Source organism: Zerene cesonia, chromosome 11 (genome assembly GCF_012273895.1).
Source record: "Zerene cesonia ecotype Mississippi chromosome 11, Zerene_cesonia_1.1, whole genome shotgun sequence".
Taxonomy (NCBI): domain Eukaryota; kingdom Metazoa; phylum Arthropoda; class Insecta; order Lepidoptera; family Pieridae; genus Zerene; species Zerene cesonia.
The window spans coordinates 6,653,255-6,654,452 of record NC_052112.1 but is presented as its reverse complement, the minus strand read 5'-3'; the positions used below and the strand labels follow the sequence as shown (position 1 = coordinate 6,654,452).

The 1,198-nt window shown below is 29.4% G+C and overlaps 1 protein-coding gene across 1 annotated transcript in view; it reads left to right on the top strand.

Annotated features, from left to right (window-relative positions):
* The window catches only part of LOC119829890 (AP-3 complex subunit delta-like), a 42,737-nt gene extending 42,352 nt beyond the window's left edge, over nucleotides 1–385 (top strand). Inside the window, exon 4 of the mRNA XM_038352591.1 lies at nucleotides 233–385. Within this exon, the coding sequence (XP_038208519.1) occupies nucleotides 233–370 (138 nt within the window). The 3' untranslated portion in view covers nucleotides 371–385. The remainder of the gene's footprint in view (nucleotides 1–232) is intronic.
* The last annotated feature ends 813 nt before the right edge of the window (nucleotides 386–1,198 follow it).

Sequence of the window (1,198 nt, the reverse complement as noted above, 5' to 3'; positions counted from 1 at the left end):
TACCGATATTCCTACGGGATACGGAATTACGCGGTTTCAACCGCGGGTCACAGCTAGTATATATAAATACAAGAATTGCTCGTTTAAAGGTATAAGATAAATTCAATGCACAAATAAATTAAAGTTGTATCAATACTTGTAACTTGAATTATGATATAAAATAGCATTAAATATACATGTGTGAGTCTAATATTAAAAATGCATATAAATTGCTTAATAAAATGTGTTACAGATGAGTTCAACAAAACCATACCTTAGAATGAAAGCAGTACTGATGATGTACAAGGTATTTTTAAGATATCCAGATGCACTGAGGCCAGCTTTTCCTAAACTAAAAGAGAAATTAGAAGATCCAGATCCTGGTGAGTAGAAGAGTGGTTAATTTTTCATTGATCAGTCTCAGTCAGTTTTCTTAAGAGTATTGTAGTTCACATGACCTTAAAGTGTTTTTATAATGCCTTAGAGAATATGATCACTAATTTAGCTATTAAAAAAAGGCATAAAAATTTATGTAATGCTTCAGGACATGTCCTTTATTTGATGGCTTGTTGATAAAAGTACAGTTGCAAATCATAAGATATTTCTAAATGTTAAATTGAATGATTAAATACCATGCTAATATTTAGACAATTATTACTCAAGTACTATGGTAATTTTATAGTGATTATTTTTTATTGCAATTAATAGATTTTTATTTAATCACATATTGTTTTTTTAATACAATATGTACACAAATTAACATGACACTCTATGTACCAATCATGGTGACAATTGATTTCACCACATTCATTGTGTGTGCTTCATTCTAACTCTTGTTGTTAAACTATGACCTAGAGACCATGCACTTGAAATAATGTTGTATGTATTTCAATGAAATGCCTCCAGGTGAAAATGTAACTGTGGGGGAGATAATGTTTTAGAAAACTCTGCCTTCTTTGCTTGTGTTGAGCATGGATGTTTATTTTGTTATTAATTTGTAATCCAGTCATTCATCTGAAATGAAGTGGATTATTGGTGGGGTGATTTAGTTTATTTTAATTTTAAATAGAGGTAATACTATTAAATATTTACCTTTATTTAGCACCCATTGTCCATTATTCTGTATACCATTTATTTATTTTAATCCAACTTTTGTTTCATCAGAGCATCTAAAGTAGAGAAGTAGAGGGTACAATCTCATAACGTTTTTCTTAAATAT